Here is a 17,909-nt window from a genome sequence, read left to right as displayed (position 1 = left end):
AGAAGAAAAATCCAGGCCGGAAGCGATGGTCAAGGTCGTACTGGAAAAACAGGATAAAATATCTGGCAGAAAGGCCAAGTTAGATTATAAATTGAAGAATGACAAATGTCATCAGTAATAAAAAGGTTAGAAACTGATCGGAACATAGTGTATAAATCAGGGCAATTGGTTCTGGATCAAGAACCTGAACAGTGATTGGAAGCAGCTGTCATCTGATGTCTTCAGTGCCTCATGGATTTAAGGGCTCATGACTTAAAATGAAAAGTAGAAAACATGGTGCCTGTTTTATGTAGCTCATACCTCTCAATTAACTTCCCTGTTTAGTATGACTTGAAGGAAGCTACAATTTATTACCAGCGTCTCTCAATAGATAAAGTAAGATACGAAGGAGTTACCGGATTTGATAATGGTTCCCAATTAAATAGACACAACCAGACTTTGACTTTTCTAAAATCCAAATCAGCATTGTGTTATTATGTGTTGGCTTCTCAGGAAAATTGTCTTAAATAGTTTTTCTTGACCTATCAAATGGCTTAATTACTCTTTTTCTGTTAGTATCCAAAGACCTATATAAAAATTGCATTAGCCTAAAAAAGCTATTAATTAAGGTTGATTAACATGTGGAGGAACAAATTGGTTATGTAATCATGTATACTATAATGGTCAATAAATTATATAGGTCTTTAATAAACAGTGTTCAAGTATTTTATAAAAATAACAGTTTAGGGGCGCCTGGGTGGCGCAGTCGGTTAAGCGTCCGACTTCAGCCAGGTCACGATCTCACGGTCCGTGAGTTCGAGCCCCGCGTCAGGCTCTGGGCTGATGGCTCAGAGCCTGGAGCCTGTTTCTGATTCTGTGCCTCCCTCTCTCTCTGCCCCTCCCCCGTTCATGCTCTGTCTCTGTCTGTCCCATAAATAAATAAAAACGTTGAAAAAAAAATTAAAAAAAAATAAAATAACAGTTTACTCTTGAATAATTATGCAGGCCAAACTTCCAGAAATCAGTAGGAGTTTAAATTTTATTTTGAAATTACTTAGGTTATTTTTAGTCTCTTCTAAATTAGAAATTAGATCCCCTTCTGTGTATTAGTAATTATTTGGAAACTTTGAGTGATTTAATTTAATCAAAATAATTGCCAATACTGTTATTGTTCTTGATAGTTCCCAGTGCAGTAATGCTTCAAGGCAAATACTAGATTTTTAATTGAAGTAAAGGACAATATCCTTAAAATACATTTTAAGAAAATTTAGGAATTTATGTTACATGTACACTCTTTCTGGAATACATAATCTACTGGGAAACGTTATGAAGAGTAAAAACCTGTTTTTCTCTCTAGAACAGTTATCAGGAGAGGCTTTCAGAGTACTTTGCAATCAATTTTTATTATCAGTCCTTTATAAAACCCCTCAAAATCCAATAATTGACTCATAAACCAAATAGTAAATGGAAAGAGGAAACATTAAGAAGCATGGTTCATTATGCATGGCATCAAAAGCAGAGGCCTGAATTATGATTAATGCATTTGGTTATGGATAAGCATGCACATAGAGCCACATTTTCAAGTTTTGATTTTTTTAAACTTTTTTTTTTTGAGAGAGAGAGAGAGAAAGAGAGAGTGCATATTAGAGCAGGAGCAGGAGAAGGGAGGGGCAGAGGGAAAGAGAGAGAGAGAATCCCAAGCAGGGCTCAGTCCCGTGACCATGTATGTGTTCATTACCTGAGGTGAAATCAAGAGTCAGATGCTTAACTGACTGAGCCACCCAGGTGCCCCTCAAGTTTTAGTCTTTACGAAAACTTTAATTTTATCAGACTCAGTCACAGCCATCTCAATTGTGTTGCTATCATTACCTCCTCTGTTTCGATGTTCTATAATGCAGATCAGAGACATTAACACTGATGTGCCCTGGGAGAAAACAATTTTCAAAGAAATTTGAAATTCTGAGGATAGCAACAATTTTGAAAAAATAAAAAAGATGTGTGTCGCAGACTGTGAGTCTAGAGTTCTCTCTTGTCCAGCAAGAGGGCAGATGCAGAATTGAATGCAAAAGAGGCTAATGTCTGGGAGGAGACAAGAGACCCAAAGAGGGGTTTTGTCTCCATATTTAATGAGCTCTCAAGATATTACCCATGTGAAGAAAACAAGATCTTACACACATGAACGTGGAGAAAACAATCAGACAGTCATCATTAACTTGTGTGTGTAAGAAGCAAAGGGTCTGGGGGTGGGGGGCAACTGGAGTTTGTGATATTGGCATCACATGGAAATTAATTTCCTGCAGGTGATATAACAAGTTAGTTGTGATCCTATTACAATATCTCGCTAGCTAAGCTCTGGTACTTTTGCCTCTTGGTGGCGACTTTCCACCCTAAGCTTTTTTCTAACCCATTTATGTAAGTTGCACCTATTTCCCCACAGATGTGGGCCAGTAATTATATATTAGAATATTCACATGATAGTAGGTATTCTGCATGGACATGGAAAAGGAGTTGTTTTCGGAGAAAGTTAAAAAAGAAATCTGATAAGTAAAAATGTTAATGAGGTCCTGATAGAAAAGACAACACGGGGGGATGCTTTAGTATGGTCACATAAGTACACATTTGTGTTCTGTCCGTTAAATTAAGTGTGCATTTAAAATATTTACTGCTGAAACACTGTAGTTGCCAGAAATATTCACTCTTGGTTATTGAAATCAATACTTTTGTGTTCCTTTGGCTAATGTTAACATCATTTTGGCAAATGACACTAGTGCCCATTTATAAAATCTTTTAACTTTTCTTCAAAAACATATTCTAAGATAGTAAAATATTGACTGTTCAGATTACTTGGCGAGGGTTAGCTCTAGTGATATCTGCATTTTCCTAAAAATAATATTCATTTTACCTGTTTTTATATTTAAAAGTGAAACTGCTAGGTAGAGATGGATAAATGGGCAGATGGGGAGTGTGTCAAGGGGTTGGAAAGACAGGGAGAGGAAGGTGACAATTTTGAATGGAAAAAAGATGTGAAATAGACATTTGTTTTTATCGAACAAGAGATCAGACACACTGAGACAATATGGTCATCTTGCCAAGCACGTTGTTATTTGTAGTCATTTAATACAGTATGTATTTTCTTCCATCAAAGTGCACTATAGGATAATGACTCGACTGTTTCCCTTTCTTCTCAGAGACTTCCTCCAGGTTAGACGTAAACGCTTAATGAACGCGTACGTTATAACAGAATATTACAGAATTTTGAAGCTAGATGTGATCGCAGAGATCATCCAACCTAAACTCATTCTTTTAGAGAAGACAAAATGATTTTCTGATTTCTTAAGATGCAACATGCTTGCATTCTTTCTGTTAAGTCTGTCCTTCCCACATAGAAAACTTTTTTTTTTTACCCCATTCCATGTTGTACCTTGCAAACATTTTTATCATAACTTCTATAAAGTTTTATTTTCTCATTTATTTACAAAGTCGTTTCCCCAAACCTGCTTAGTTCGTCTTATTTTTCTTCAATCAACTACCAGTTCACCCCTTTTGTGTCTCCTGTCCCAAAATGTCAATATCCTTGAAGATAAAAAGGACCAGACTTTATTTTTGATTGTACTTTCAGGGCCTACGTAGCACAGAGCTTGATTTGGTTATGTTAAATTATTGCTGGGTGAGTAAGTTTTACCTTTGCTTTGATAAGTAAGAGTCAGTGGGAGAGATGGCTCAAAATGTCTTTTATTGTAATTATTGTGCTTAATTTATCTGCAGTCAGAGAATGTTTGAGATCCTGGAAAAGCAAAGCCAAGTACAATGAGTTAATTAGCTCTTAATGGAATTGGCATCTTTTCCTTTAATGCTTCTTCTAGAGAGGCTAGTGAAGTATAGTGATCTTCCTTCCAGACCCTTTTTATATTGGCTTAGTTGTAACAGGTTGTGTTATTACCATGGCTGCGAAAATACTTGAATATCTAATGAGCTCTGACATTGTACTCAGAGGCTAGAAAGAAGACAGTGGTTTAAAATAGATCCAGCCTCTCCTCTTAGGAATTCTATAGAGGTCACTGCGTATTTTAGAGGGGCTAAATATACTCCTCAGAGAGGCAGTCTGTTTCCACCTTGTATCTGGGGTTTTAAAGATGTCACTTTTTATTTTCTTCTGAAATTTCATCTGAATTTTTTATCTTCAAGTCGGTGCCTCATTATTTGAATTTATTAAGTATCAGCAAGTTTTCATTAAAAACCAACCACATTGATGTATTTCTTATTTTAAGCCAGTGTAAGTTTGATTGAAAATGAAAATCTTTTCTAACCTTACTCAGGTGTAAAAAGTAGGTATTAAACTTGAACTCAGTTACTGCTCTATAGAATTCCTTCCCCCAAGGTTTGTTGAATCTGTCTTTCCTACACTTACTTTCCAACTCCGACTCCCTTCCTTCCTCTCTTCTAGATCTAAGAGGTCTTTCTGCCAACCTTCCAGTCATTTGCTGCTGTCAGGATAATCTTTCCAAAGTACAATTCTGATTAGCATTTCTTTCCAAACATTTCTTTTGATTCTCCTTTACTTGGACAATACAGTTGGAGCTTATTAAATTGACAAATCTCACCATGGTCAGCTTCTGACCATGTCACATGGACATTTATTCAGAGTCCCATATTCCTATCTCAATACTTCAAATTTACTACAAAGGCCATGTTATGCTTTAAACTTTTGTTGAATCTTCCAGTTAGAAGTGACTTTTAGCTGCTCTGGATTTGCATAGTGCTTCAAAAATATCATTTGTCTTATGTTATTATTATGCTAGTAATGTAAAGCACCTTTCTAAAACTTGGGTGCTAACATTTAGGTTGTTTATAGTTCTCACACTGAGTGTATTGCCTTTTACTTGGTAGTTTCCAGAAGTGAATGAGTAAAACATACAGGAAACTTTTATTCAGCAAATGGTTTTTTATGCAACTTAAAAATTTTTTTTAATGTTTATTTATTTTTGAAGGAGAGACAGAGCACTAGTGGGGGAGGGGCAGAGAGATAGGAAGATACAGAATTTGAAGCAGGCTCCAGGCTCTGAGCTGTCAGTACAGAGTCCAACATGGTGCTCGAACTCACAAACTGTGAGATCATGACCTGAGCCAAAGTCAGATGCTTAACCAACTAAGCCACCCAGGTGCCTCTATTCAGCAAATGTTTTGAAGACCCAGTATATTTCAGGTGCCATGTCAGATGCTGAGAAAATGGAGGTGAACAGGGATGATAAAGTCTTTGCCTTCATGTGTATAGATTCTTTTTTGTAAATATTTTATTTTTTTAACGTTTATTCATTTTTTGATAGAGACAGAGCGTGAGTGGGGGAGGGGCAGAGAGAGAGGGAGACACAGAATCCGAAGCAGGTTCCTTGCTCCAAACTGACAGCACAGAGCCTGACGTGGGGCTCGAACTCACGGACTGTGAGATCATGACCTGAGCTGAAGTCGGATGCTCAACCAACTGAGCCACCCAGGCGCCCCTCATGTGTATAGATTCTAACAAGGAGTATAGACATTTTGCAAATACCTTATAAGTGAGATGTTCATAACAATGAGGGGAGTAGAAACTGCTCTGGGAATATATAAGAGAAGATCAATTATTACATCTCTATACTTCTGTCTATACCAATATCTGTAAAATGGAACTAATAGTTAAAAGAATGTGTACTTTGAAAGAATGTTCTAGGTAGAGGCCAGCAGCATATTTAAAGATCCAGTGACAAAAGAAATTGTGGCTTCTTTAAAAACTGAAGGCAGTCCAGTGTAGTTGGAACATGTCATGGGTGAGACGGAGGGGTCAGAGGAGAGTCAGAATGTGGAGGGCCTCGTAAGCCATGTTTTAAAAAAATATTATTCTAAGGGGGCAATGGGAAGACAATGGAAGTTGTCAGAGGAACATGATGAAATAACATCAGCGTTTTTAAACAATCACTGATTACACTGGGACGAGTAGAATGGAGCCAGTGGGGTATAAAGAAACCAGGAAAGAGGCTATTTTGGGAGTGTTGGTGTCAGTCTCTGGCTTAGTCAAGGAAGCAATGGCAACGGGACTGGGAAGAAATCGAAGCCTACAAGAGATATACTTGGGAGACTAAAATAATAGGCTGCATATTTCAGGGGTGAAAGAGAAGCAAGGGTCATGACTGTCTTCCAGATTGTTTCCAAGAACCACCAAAAGAAGGGGAGGCCGTATGTTGATAGAGGGAACCCTGGGGTAGGAGCAAGATGAGGAGCAGGGGAAGAGAAACAAGCCAATTTTATACACGTTATACATCCAGTGGTATCTGGTTAGAAGTTGGATGTTTCATTGGAGCTCAAGAAGGTAACCTGGCTAGTTCTAGATTTGGGAACCATATGCATGTAGGCCAGAAGTAAAGTTATGGACCTGGGTGTGATCTCAAAGTGAGACGGTAAAGAGGCAGGAAAAAGGCCTAGTAGAGAACCCTGAGACATTCTAAATTTTTAAAAAGTAGTTAAGGGGGGGCGCCTGGGTGGGTCAGTCGGTTAAGCGTCCGACTTCGGCTCAGGTCATGATCTCACAGTCCGTGAGTTTGAGCCCTGCGTCGGGCTCTGTGCTGACAGCTCAGAGCCTGGAGCCTGCTTCCGATTCTGTGTCTCCCTCTCTCTCTGCCCCTCCCCCGTTCATGCTCTGTCTCTCTCTGTCTCAAAAAAAAAAAAAAAAAAAAAAAAAAATTAAAAAAAATTTAAAAAGTAGTTAAGGGGAAGGGGAGCCAGCAAAAAGAAACCCTAAAAAATGAACAAACAAAAAAAAGCTGACGGAAAACCAACCAACTAGTCTCAAGGCTAAGTAATGCGAGGGAAGTTAAGAAACTTTTGAAGAAAAAGGAGTGCTCACAAGACCCAGTGCACCTGAGAATCAAAGTAGTATGAGGACAGAAAAAAAAAAATATGTCCATTGACCCTCAAGGGCAAGGAAGTCATAACTGACTGGTAACAAATTTCAGTGGAACTGTGTATAAAACTAGATGAAATGTGTTGGGCAGAAAGTGGAAGGTAAGAAAAGGGAGAGAGTGATTGAAGTTAACTCTTTCAAGAAGCTTTGCTATGAAAGGTGGGAGAGTCCATAGCTGAAGTGGGCGGTGGAGTTGAGAGGCTTGTTTTTAATTTCCTTTGGTTGGTTTTAAAATGGGAAAGAGGCTGGGGAGACGGGGGAGATTTTGAGAGAAGTGAAAGGAAGGAGAAGAGAGAGAAAGTAATGATAGAGGGGATAATCAAAATAAGAAATCCTGGGAAGGCAGAAGGAGAGGCCTAAGAGGATGTAAATCTCTTCCTTTGAAACAAAAGGGAAGAAGAACCGAGGTGTGAGTAAGCTTGTGTATCTGAATGAAGGATATCTAATCTGATGGCTTTTACTTTATTCCTTTGTGGAATAGAAGTCAAGATTACCTGCTTTGAAACAGGAGGATGCAGGATTAAAGACAGAAGAGAAAATAGGGAAAGGCACAGTAGAAAAGAGTGAATCGAAGGAACAAAACAGTTAGGACTGTGGTGTCAGTGCTGAGTACCCCCACTTGAAATAGGCAGCTTTGCATCGGCAGTGGTGGCCCTCTATTTCCACGTGATGTGTTCTGAGACCGGCCACTCAAGGGAGGTTTTGTTATAGAGTAGATCCTAATTCCCATGTAGACAAATAAGTTGAGGGAATTTTCAGTGAAATTGTTAGACAAACCTTCTAAGAGCCATTGAGAGGCCAAGTTTTCCTCTGTCCAAAGAGATGATTGTAGCTATGACATCTCTCATCTATCTCATAGCACAGTAGTAATTTTCAACTTTTATCAGCTGCTAAGACCCGTCAACCCTGCTCCTGGGACTTGTCTTTCTCTCTTCTGGATCCTTCCTTACACACTGTTAGATACAGTCAAGAGAAGAGAAAACTTGGGACTTATGGCATAGGAAAACATTGTGTCTCCAGACGGAGAAGCTGTGGAACCAGAACTCCAGCACGTTAGAATAACTGAGACGGTGTGAAGGTCCAGTGATCTCATCACAAGAAATATCTTAAATAAATTCAATGTCATCATTACTACAAAGCACAAAAGAGCTCTCCTTGGTTCATGATTAAGCAATAGTGTTCATTTGCAATCCACGGAAACTTAATAAGCAATTGGGCAACAACACACACAAATTTCTTATCTTATTAGAGCAAGCATATGTTTTTCTTTCTTAAGTGATGATAATGTGTTAAGTCCATCTTAATAGAGCCTCAAGTTCTTACTCAGAGTGTTTAGCATCCCATCGACATAATAAGCAAGGCATTCCGCTTCCGATCTTGTCAACCTACCAAAAGTATGTTTTCTATTCATTTTCCCAGACACCATAGTATATTGCTGAATAGCTGGAAATAGAAAACTGTAGAGTTTAATTTGAAATTCTTTTACTTTTTATTTATTTTTTTTAATGTTTATTTATTTTTGAGAGAGAGAGAGAGAGAGAGAGAGAGAGAGAGAGAGAATATGAACAGGGGAGTGACAGAGAGAAACAGAATCCCAAGCAGGCTTCAGGCTCTGAGCTGTCAGCACAGAGCCCAATGTGGGGCTTGAACTCCTGAACTGTGAGATCATGACCTGAGCTGAAGTCAGCTGCTTAACTGACGGAGCCACCCAGGCACCCCTGAAATTCTTTTACATAGTTCTACAGGGTAAGTACAGTACCAATGCCTGTTTATTTTAAAGACACACTTATACTTAGATTTTTCCTACATTCCTGACCTTTGTTTTACCCTTGTGCTTTTTTTTTTCCTACTCAACACCAACCTAAATATGGCATATATCCTGTTATTCTCACATAGCACATATTTATTCTCATTTACATTTTGGAGTTATACTGTAAATATACATAATCCTTGCTGGTCCTTTTTTTTAAAATTTTTATTTTTTAATTTTTAAAAAATTTTTTCCTTGCTGGTCCTTTTGCAAGGAATGAAGTTGCTGGGATTTGTGGCTAAATTCCAGGTTTCAATCTTTAAAAATCCCAGACTTTAAGTAGGAATGCATTGTTTTCCAAAATAAAGTATTTCCCAATCATAACAAAGACTTTGCAGTTGGAAATAGGGACTTGCTGAAGCTCATTAATTTTTCTCTTACTGTCTTTTTCTCAGGCACTTGTCAAAAAGTAGTTTTGAACTTAAATTGAAAGTTAAACAAAAGACAATTGAATTAAACCTACAATAATTCAAGCCTTTCTGTAAGGAACAAGGCTAAACTTCTAAACTTTCTTTTTCTCTTTAAATATTCATAGAGAAATCTATTTGTTGAAAATCACCCTAAATGTTTTGAGTTAGGAGACACAGCTAGACTCATTGACTGAAAGTATTTGCATAATTGTTTAAATTTGGGTGCTTTAGAGCTTACCTCATCAAAGACTTGTTTACCAAATAGTAAATTTAATGAGGTTTCCACTGAAAATGCACAGTCCCAATGGATCATAATAGTATAATATTCAAACAAAGACCGCACACTTTACTAAAATACAGGCCTTTGTAATCAAAGTGCTATAGTGTAACGAACCTGGGATTTTCTAGATGCTTTACTGCTTCTTGAAAGTGATGAAATCTTGATGGAGGAGGACCTTAAAGCAAATATAATCAATATAAATATAGGCACCCAGACACTTTGACAGGAAGACAGAATTTTTTCAGTAGTGCACGATCATCACTCAAAGCCATTGTTATTGTAGCCTAGCCTTTTTCAAGGACATGATTACTACCTTTTGCAAACTCTTCAACCTAGCACTCAAAGCCTCCCGACCAAGTTTCTTCCTCAGGGAACCTTCTTTTCCTTTACACTTCTTAGGGGCCCCCTCATAACATCAAAACAATGTGCAGCTTTCCCCTACGCAGAACCTGATCTTTCTTTCCTCCACATCTTAGAATATGCATCCCTTTTGCTCCTGTTATTTGTGCTAAGTTCATGTTGCCTTTCTCAATTGGATATATATAAATATATACATATATTTTTTTCTAAAAAACATATATATATTTTTTTCTAAAAAACAACAAAAAAACAACTTTCGTAATGAATTCCATGTGGCTCTTCAAACCTCTACTTACCTTAGCTTCCCTTTGTGGGAAATCAGGATTCATAAGTTGTGTTGCTATTTTTATCTTTAAGATTTCAAACCAATTCATTTAGATTCACTCTATGTTGTGAATCACGCTAATGCTACTTTTTCTAGTGGATTTGTTGTCATGATTAAACAAGTTGATGCGTAGAAAGTATTTAGAACAGAACTGGCACATCGTAAGGTCTTAGTAATATTACAAGAAAGCAAATACTTGTATTTTCTGTATACAGTAAGTGGCTGAAACTTTTCCAGGCCTTTGCTTGTGCTCAATTCACACTAAATAATGCTTCTTTCAGGAGTGACTTATAGAATTTCTCTAGACGATAGAGAATATTGAAAGTTATGCCCCTTATTAGAATGTCTTAAGTTGCAAGAATGATTTCTTTTCATTCTTGGGCTATTTGAATTTTCATATCTTTTCAGATATTAGATGATGTTAAGTTGGTGGTGGTTGTTAATTGTAGCACAAATAGTAGTTAAGGATGTAACTCATTGTTGGCACTTACCACAGTGCTTGACGTGCAGAGAGTGTTCAATAAATGTTGTTATTATTGTTGTTGTTGTTATACTTTTGTCTTTTTTTTTTTTTTTTAAAGAGGCTCCATGCCCTACATGGGGCTTCAACTCATGACCCTGAAATCAGGAGTTGCATGCTCTACTCAGTACAGTAGGCACATTGTACCAGGCATCCCTCTTTTTTGTTGTATTTTGAGTGCTCAGGGTTTCTCTATCCTTTCTGGTCTCCTGAATGCCATGATTAAACTGCATTTAAAAAATGTCCAAAATGCCTTTTAAAATATTTCAAGAGATAATTCATTAATTAAAAAACAAGTCAGTGATTCTGCGTGCGTGGGTGGCCCAGTCCCTTAAGTGTCTGACTCTTGATTTCAGCTCAGATTATGAACTCATGGTCGTGGCATTGAGCCTCATTGGGCTCGGTGCTGAGCGCAGAGGCCGCTTGGTACTCTCTCTCTGTCCCTCTTCCCCACACACCTCTGCTCTCTCCCTCTCTAAAATAAATAAGTAAACTTAAAAAAAAAAATAAGTCGGTAATATCTTAGAGATTATTGTGCCCACATCACTTAAAATTTGTACATTTGTGACACCGTGATTTTTGAGATGACCTTTTTAAATTGGGAAAGCTGACTGCCAAGTATCTTACCAGATATCTTCATTAAAAGAAACCTTTTTAGCACACCTGAAAATCTTCAGAATCAATTCTGTAAGTACTTAAAGACCAACTACCAGAGGCTCAGTATTGTACTGTGTGTTAATTTGCAAATATGATTTGTAAAATACTAAAATCCAAATAAGAATTCTGAAGTTTCACCAGCTGCCACTTTAGATTACTTTAAATCCTATTTAAAAAATGCAACTTTGTTCTAAGGGGAATGTCTTTAGTAAGAACATTTCCTTTTTAATTTTCCACAGATATCTTACTTACCCTTTAAAAAAGGCAGCTTCAACAAAGGCAAGGTCTTTCATTGTGTGCTTATTGAAAGTTAAAAAAAAAAACAAGTTTAAAAAACAAGCAATTGGGGCCAAAAGAGGTTTTCAAAGATATTCTCACTGAATTTCTTTCATTTGGGAAATTCATAAATTCTTCCTCATATCCAAACATTAGCAATAATTTGCCTTTAAGTTTTATTTTTAAAATAATATAACAAATCATTAAATGTTTTATTATTGTTTTTGGATACAAGACCATTTCCAAAGACTTCAGTTTTGAGATACACTTCTTGCAAAAATAGACCTTCACTTTCTTGAGGGCTAACCTCGGTATTTTTGTCCGCATAACATTGCGTTAGAATGAGATTAAGAGTGCTGATCTAGAATATTTTGTCGACACATGCTGGCAGTCTCATAATATTTAATTTTGGATTGCAATTTGCATCTTTCACGTGGCTCCACGTTTCACCAAGGTTTGAATCAGCTGACGGGTGTCAGGCTTGAATTTGAAGCGGGTAATTTGAGACCGCGTTCCTAGGAGTTACGGGGAAACACGAAACTCAGTAACGAACACGGGGCGTGGAGGTGGGGGTGGGGTTAACTTCCGAGGCTCCGCACCGGTTCCCAACTGATCGGGAAGAAGACACGAAGGGGGTGGAACTTCCTGACCTGACGCTGGCGCCTCTGTCGCTAGGGACGCTTCGGCTAAGGCAACAAGATGGACCAGGAAGAGAGGCTGACGGCCGTGGACAACATAGTCACTCAGTTCAACACCTATGAAGATTTCCTCGACTCGCAGATCACTTCCGTGGACCTGTACTACCTGGAGGTAAGAACTGCGGCACCGCAGAGTGGACCCCGTTTTCCTCTTAGTCCTTCCCGATCCCCCATTCATGGAGTGGTCGCCCCCTGGCGGTGGACTCCAGCGACGTCAGGCGCCGCAGTATCCCGACGGCGGCGCCAGAGGGGCGGGGAGCTGAATCACCGGGTCCTGAACCCGCCCCGTACGGCCTCAGTCCCGCCAGAATTCGGGTCCCTGGAGGTGGCGGCCCGTGTGGAAACATGCGGGTGCGCCCGCACGCCCGCAGGAGTCTTCAAAATCTGTCTTTCCCTCTCACATGAGGCCTCCCGGCCCATTCTTTCCAAAGTCATTGCCTGCGAGGAGGTGGCTGGATGCGGAGACCTGCGGAGACCCTTGCGCTGGGCTGTAATGCAGGTCTGGCACGCTGTTTCTCTTTGCTTTGCCACTTTGTATTAAAGAACAGAAGAGAGTAGCCTTCCAGGGCAAGTGGCGACACCAACCTGGTGTATCTGGTGTCATATAGGGCATCTGGGCCCATAAACCTCCACCCCACTCTCGTACCCTTAATTATGGGTAGGCACTACAGGAATATGTAGGCATATTCCTGATTGATGTTTATCGAGCTGCGAATCACAACTAATATTGAGAGTAAAAAAAAAAAAAGATCCTGCTATACTGCAAAGTTAGACGTCATGGGGTTGGCCACTGTCTTCCACTCAGCAACCATCTTCCTCCCCTCGTCTTTAAAGGTGTGTGTTTGTTGGGGTGGGGGAGATGATGGAGTGGGGGCGGCAGAGAGTTCTTGTCTTCTGGGAGGCGAACCAGGATGGGCTGGAAAATAACAGGCTGAGAGGTCCTGAGAGGCAGGAGGTGAACGGTGGATCCCTATAGCCCTGGGATCTTGCCAGACCAGGCCGACTAAAGGCGCACTGCCCTGGAGACTCTGCTGGCGGGGAGCCAAGACTCAGCCCCAGAATGCCTCCTTCCTATTTAGGCCAGGCAGAACAAGCGCCACTGGGTGGTGCCAAACCACAGCCGAATCTTTGAAGGGTTTGCATCTAGTAGTCAACTCCCTAAACCCCGTGTCTGCAACAGCATAATTCTGCATTGTGGTGGATTTTTGGGCTCCAGAGATCATGTTAGCAAGATTTTTCTTACATGCTTACTTAAATATTGATTGCAAGGTTTGAAAAGTGCTTATTCTTTGAAATGCATTCATGTGCTAGATATGAACGTTAATTCTACATAGCTAAGGCAGAGGTACACGCTATACGTAGCATATACGCTTGGCAGTATTTAACCCAAGAATAAATGAGAGAACTGTTCTCCAAAGAAAGTGAAATACATGTCTAATAAGGGGACCTGGAGGGAGTAAAGGGGCCTGAGAGATAATCAGAACTGAGCTCGGAGTAACTAAATAGTGCTAGAAGTTCAGACTAGGTGCTGAAGAGAAAAATAGAATCTGTTGTCAAGACCTTCTTTTTTTAGGTTTATTTATTGATTTATTTTGGGGGGGAGGGACAGAGAGAGAGAGAGAGAGAGAGAGAGAGGTGGGGGAGAGAGAATCTCAAGCTGGCTCCTCACTGTCAGTGCAGAGCCCAATGCAGTGTTCGATCTCGCAAACCAATCTTGCAAACCTTGAGATCAGGACTTGAGCCAAAATCAAGAGTAGGATGCCTAATTGACTGAGCCACCCAGGTGCCCCTTGCCAAGCCCTTCTTATTTCAGCAGTTAGGTTGGAGAGGGTGGGATATAACCCACCTTTGCTTCCTTCTTCATGCCCACATATCTTCAAGTGGAGTCTCTTTTACACATAACTGCCGCAGCTCACCTATTCCAAGGTGAGTCCAATTAGGGAACTAGGTCTGTACAACTAGAGGGAATCCACACTTATGTCCATATCAGTTAATGTAGTCCTCTGTTCATGTGTGTCTACAGATGTTTGAGCAAACCTAATAGCACGAAAGAGATAGCCCAAGGTGAGTAAGGAGGGTAACTAATGTCAAACAAAACACTTAAAACCCAGAGAGAACTTTAAATAAATTCTAATTTTCTATCCCAGAGGCATTTTAATATCTATCAAATCTATAAGCAAACTAATAGACTGCTATGAAAAGGGAGCAGAGAGCAAGAAAGAATTCTTAGAATTTAAAAATATAATTGATAACATTTTTGAAAGGGCTAACTAATAGAATAAACACTTTTTAAAGGACAAATTAATTATCTGGAAGTTAAAGGTGATATAGTTACCCAGAATATAGTAAAAAAAAAAAAAAAAAGAGGAAAATAAGAAAGAATTCTATGAAAGAAAATATGAAAGAATAGTTTTATGATGCTCAATATCTAATAAACTTACCAGAAAGAAATTATACAGAAAATGAAGGTGATAATCAATTGAATAATGAAAAAATTTTTCTGTGTTGCAGATAAGCACATTAGCTGTTAAGCAGGATAAATGAAAAAGATTCATCCCTAGGTAGATAGTGGTAGAATTTTATAATTCTGAGAATAAAATGGTAATTCAAAAATAATTCAAATTGGCTTGTATGACATCAAAATTAAAAACTTTTGTGCACCAAAGTACACTATCAATAGAGTGAAAAGGCAACCCATAGAATAGGAGGAAATATTTGCAGATTATATATCTAATAAGGGGTTAATATCTAGAAAATGTGGCGTGCACACACACACACACACACACACACACACACACACACACACAGGAGTATTACACAGTCATGAAAAAGGATGAGATTGTGCCATTTGTAACAACATGGATGGACCTAGAGGGTATTATGCTAAGTGAAAAAAGTCATACTGAGAAAGACCAATAACATGATTCTACTCATAAGTAGAATTTTTAAAAAAAGTGAACAAAAAGCAGAATCAGACAGATAAATACAGAGAATAAACTGATGGTTGCCAGAGGGAAGGGGGATGGGGGGTGAGTAGAATGGGTGAAAGAGAGTGGGAGATACAGGCTTCCAGTTATGGAATAAGTCATGTGAGAATACAAGGCACAGCATAAGGAATATAATCAATGATATTATCATGGTATAATGGGGTAGATGCAATGGGACACACTTGTGGTGAACATAGCATAATGTATAAACTTGTAAAATCACTAAGTTGTACACCTGAAACTAATGTAACATTGTCAACTAAAAGAACTCACCCCACAATGATATACCATTTCACCTCTTTCAGGATAGCCATTTAAAAAACCCAGAAAATAGGGCATCTGGGTGGCTCAGTTGGTTAAGCATCCGACTCCTGATTTCCGCTCAGGTCATGATCTCGCAGTTTGTGAGTTTGAGCCCTGCATCGGGCTCCGCACTGACAGTGCAGAGCCTGCTTGGGATTTTCTCTCTCCCTCTCTCTCTGTCCCTCCCCCTGCTCGTGCTCCCCCCCCCCCCCGCCCCTCTCAAAATAGATAAATAAGACTTAAAAAATATATATAAAAAACCCAGAAAGTAATGTGTTAGCAAGGATATGGAGAAACTGGAACTCTGCACCACTGGTGGCAGTGTAAAATGGTGCACTTATTGTAGAGACAGTATGGCAGCTCCTCAAAAAATTGAAGTTAGAATTACTATATGATCTAGCAAGTTCACTCATGGGTATACAGCCAAAAGAATTGAGAGCAGAGACTAGAACAGATATTTGTATACCTATGTTTTTTTTTGTTTGTTTTTTTAAATGTTTATTTACTTTTGAGAGAGAGACAGAGGCATGAGCAGGGGAGGGGCAGAAAGAGGGAACACAGAATCCGAAGCAGGCTCCAAGCTCCGAGCTATCAGCACAGAGCCCGACATGGGGCTCGAACCACCAGACCGTGAGATCATGACCTGAGCCGAAGTCGGACGCCCAACCGACTGAGCCACCCAGGCACCCCTGTATACTTATGTTTATGGCAGCATTATTCACAATAACCAGAAGGTGGAAGCAACTCAAGTATCTATTGATGGATCAATACATAAACAAAATGTGCTACATCTACAATGAAATATCATTCAACCTTTAAAAGGAAGGAAATTCTGACACATGCTACAACATAGTTGAACCTTGAGGACATTATCCTGAGTGAAATAATCTAGCCACAAGAAGACAAATACTGTGTCATTGCACTTTTATGGGGTACCTAGGGTAGTCAGATTCACAGAGACAGAAAGTAGAAAGGTCATTGCCAGGTCTGCAGGAAAGGGAGAATGGGAGTTATTGTTTAACTGGTACAGAGTTTCAGTTTTGTAAGATGAAAGAGTTCTGGTGATGATGGGGATGATGATGGCACAACAGTATGAATGTACTTGATGCCACTGGACTATATACTTAGAATGGTTAATTTTGTATTTTGTATATTTTATACAAATTGAAAAAATAATTCAGAGTGTCTACAGAGTACCTATAAATCAGCTTGATCTTAGACTTTGCATTCCCAGTAGCGATTCCTAAAGGAAAAAGGAGTAAATATCTTTAAACTTCTAAAAAATTTTATTTTGGACCTAGAATTCTTTCCCTGGCTGTGTTAGATATTTTCCGTTTGGCCCTTGAGATCGACATGCTGTCATACCCTACCTTGTTCTGTGCCCCAAAGAGATTGATTTCTGTTGCCTGTTTCAACTGGGCCCCCTTTCCCTTTGGCCAATTGGGTTTAGCCAATAAGAGGCACCAGCAAGAAATTAGAAGCCAGCAGAAGAGAGAGGTTAGGCATCCCCCCCACCCCCACCCCCGGACTCCTTCCATACTGTGCTGTAGGTTAGGAGTGGATATTTTCTTACACAAAGCCACAATTTAGTTTCGGGCCCTACCCCTACGGCTGTTTCCCTGGGCTCTATTAACTGTTCCCTCCTCTTACCTTATTGGACTAGTTAGTTAGTGGCCGTTAATAGCTTATTGCTGTTGCTAGCTGCAGGGTGCTTCATTATCTCTCTAGGATTTCTCTTAACCCGGTCTATACCTTTGTTAATTAACTCAGCCACTCAATTTCCTTCAATTACTACATTTAAATGTGTCATCTGTTTCCTGCCTGGACTGACTAAGTTATTTAGCATTCCAATGGAAGTGCAAAGGAAAGACTTTTTGGGGCGGAAATGAGGGACTTCTAAAACGACCTGCTGGTCTTTTCTGAATTTGTAACTTGAGCAAATACTTCATATATTTTCAAATAATTTTTCAAATTTATTGCTATAAATTTGTATAGTTTTCTTTTGTCTGTTTTATGGCTCTTTTCTGATTTTCTTAAAATTCTTTTTGAATGTTTATTTATTTTTGACAGAGAGAGAGAGACAGAGAGAGAGAGACAGAGACAGAGCGTGAGCGGGGGAGGGGCAGAGAGAGGGTGAGACACAGAATCCAAAGCAGGCTCCAGGCTCCAAGCTGTCAGCACAGAGCCCTATGCGGGGCTCGAACTCATGAGCTGTGAGATCATGACCTGAGCTGAAGTCAGACACTCAACCCACTGAGCCACCCTGGCGCCCCATCTTTTCTGATTTTTAAAATTATTTGCATGTTCTTTATTTCTACCATCAATCTTGCCAAATGTTATCCATTTTATTAGTCTTTTAAAAGGATAGGCTCT

General features: G+C 39.3%; 1 protein-coding gene and 1 long non-coding RNA gene across 6 annotated transcripts in view; one reads left to right on the top strand and one right to left on the bottom strand.

Annotated features, from left to right (window-relative positions):
• Window positions 1–12,469, bottom strand: part of LOC147581906 (uncharacterized) — a 32,067-nt gene extending 19,598 nt beyond the window's left edge. Inside the window, exons 1-4 of one of the 3 annotated variants that reach the window (XR_015250379.1) lie at window positions 11,856–12,469; window positions 11,525–11,571; window positions 10,587–10,824; window positions 9,525–9,585 (exon numbers count right to left, since the gene is read on the bottom strand). This is a non-coding gene — a long non-coding RNA (uncharacterized LOC147581906). The remainder of the gene's footprint in view (window positions 1–9,524; window positions 9,586–10,586; window positions 10,825–11,524; window positions 11,572–11,855) is intronic. The other 2 variants (XR_015250378.1, XR_015250380.1) reach the window with 2 other exon arrangements.
• The window catches only part of CFAP299 (cilia and flagella associated protein 299), a 591,216-nt gene continuing 585,437 nt past the window's right edge, over window positions 12,131–17,909 (top strand). Inside the window, exon 1 of one of the 3 annotated variants that reach the window (XR_015250377.1) lies at window positions 12,131–12,358. Coding sequence is in view for 2 of the 3 variants with exons in the window: in XM_086704767.1 (XP_086560893.1) it covers window positions 12,248–12,358 (111 nt within the window). In the remaining variant the exon portion in view is untranslated. The remainder of the gene's footprint in view (window positions 12,359–17,909) is intronic. The other 2 variants (XM_086704767.1, XM_025922322.2) reach the window with 2 other exon arrangements.

This window comes from Puma concolor, chromosome B1 (genome assembly GCF_028749965.1).
Source record: "Puma concolor isolate L17-30 chromosome B1, mPumCon1.1.hap2, whole genome shotgun sequence".
Classification (NCBI taxonomy): domain Eukaryota; kingdom Metazoa; phylum Chordata; class Mammalia; order Carnivora; family Felidae; genus Puma; species Puma concolor.
This window is presented reverse-complemented; position numbering and strand designations above follow the sequence as displayed.